The sequence below is a fragment of the Oratosquilla oratoria genome, chromosome 22 (genome assembly GCF_046742065.1).
Source record: "Oratosquilla oratoria isolate Oo_2021 chromosome 22, ASM4674206v1, whole genome shotgun sequence".
NCBI classification, from domain to species: Eukaryota; Metazoa; Arthropoda; class Malacostraca; order Stomatopoda; family Squillidae; genus Oratosquilla; species Oratosquilla oratoria.
Window position 1 is genome coordinate 53,015,606 of NC_134798.1, and position 1,515 is coordinate 53,017,120.

General features: G+C 39.8%; 1 protein-coding gene across 1 annotated transcript in view; it reads right to left on the reverse strand.

Moving 5' to 3' along the window:
- Window positions 1–1,103, reverse strand: part of LOC143037388 (uncharacterized) — a 7,314-nt gene extending 6,211 nt beyond the window's left edge. The window contains exon 1 of the mRNA XM_076205526.1: window positions 1,028–1,103. Within this exon, the coding sequence (XP_076061641.1) occupies window positions 1,028–1,103 (76 nt within the window). The remainder of the gene's footprint in view (window positions 1–1,027) is intronic.
- Window positions 1,104–1,515: the final 412 nt, after the last annotated feature.

Genomic DNA, 1,515 nt, shown 5'->3' on the forward strand with positions numbered 1-1,515 from the left:
ACTTTAATATTATATGTAAATATTACGTATGTTTGTGTATGTATGCATTTATGTATGTATGAATGTGTGTATGCATGTGTGTATGTGTGTGTGTTTGTATGTATATGTGTGTATGCATGCATGCATGCATATATGCATGTATGCATGTATATGTGTACGTTAGGTATGTGTATATGTATGTATGTATGCATTCATGCATGCATGTATGTATGTATGTATGTATGCATGTATGTACATATGTGTATATGTATGTATGCTTGTATGTGTATATGTGTATGTGTGTGGTGTGTATGTATGTATATATGTATGTATGCATGTATGTATTTATGTATGTATACATGTAGGATTAAGCGTATATACAGTACATATGTATTTTGCAACTTACTTGCACTTCCTAGTTGCCGTCACATCATCTTATTCGGCTCAAGAAATCCTCATCACCGCTTCAAACGTCAAACCTGAAAAAGAAACAAACTGTATAAAGTGCCATTTACACGATCAAACGGTTGGTCAGACGGTTTGTCAAACAAATGTTTGAAGCTATGTTTGACCGTGTGAATGGGGTATTTGGTTGGCAAACACGTTTGACAAATGTGTTTGACAATCAAATACCCTACTCACACGGTCAAACATCACTTCAAACATTTGTTTGACAAACCGGGTTTGACAAACGTGTTTGACAACCAAATACCCCATTCATACGGTCAAACATCACTTCAAACATTTGTTTACCAAACCAGGTATGACAAACGTGTTTGACAAACAAATACCCCATTCACACGGTCAAACATCACATCAAACACTTGTTTGACAAACCGTTTGACTGCAATAAATAATATATATATTTTTTTCTATGTTTGTAATGCTAACGGCTAGGATATCCTCTGTGCTCAGCCCTCTATAAGTATACTAGATTATCCTCATAATGTCTAGTGATTATGCTTCCAAGCGAGGTATATTTCCAACTTTAGCATCTGGAAGCTTATACATGTGAGTTGGAATTCATCCATCTCACGACACGACTCACGGCACTCACGATACGACTCACGGAACTCACGACACGACTCACGGAACTCACGACACTTACGACACGATTCACACATTTACTACTCTCACGACCCTCATGAAACGTCCCTCACGACACGACTCTCACGATATTTACGACTCTCACAACATTTACGTCCCTCACGACACTTACGTCCCTCACGACACTTACGTCCCTCACGACACTTACGTCCCTTACGACACTTACGTTCCTCACGACGCTTACGTCCCTCACGACATTTACGTCTCTCAATAACCTGACGACTCTCATGACATTTACGTCTCTCACGAGATTTACGTCCCTCACGACACTGTACGTCCCTCATGAGGCTTACGTCCTTCAAGAGACTTACGTCTCTCACGAGAATTACGTCTCTCACGAGAATTACGTCCCTCACGAGACTTACGTCTCTCACGAGAATTACGTTCCTCACGAGATTTACGTGTCTCACATCGTACTGTTTTCACTTG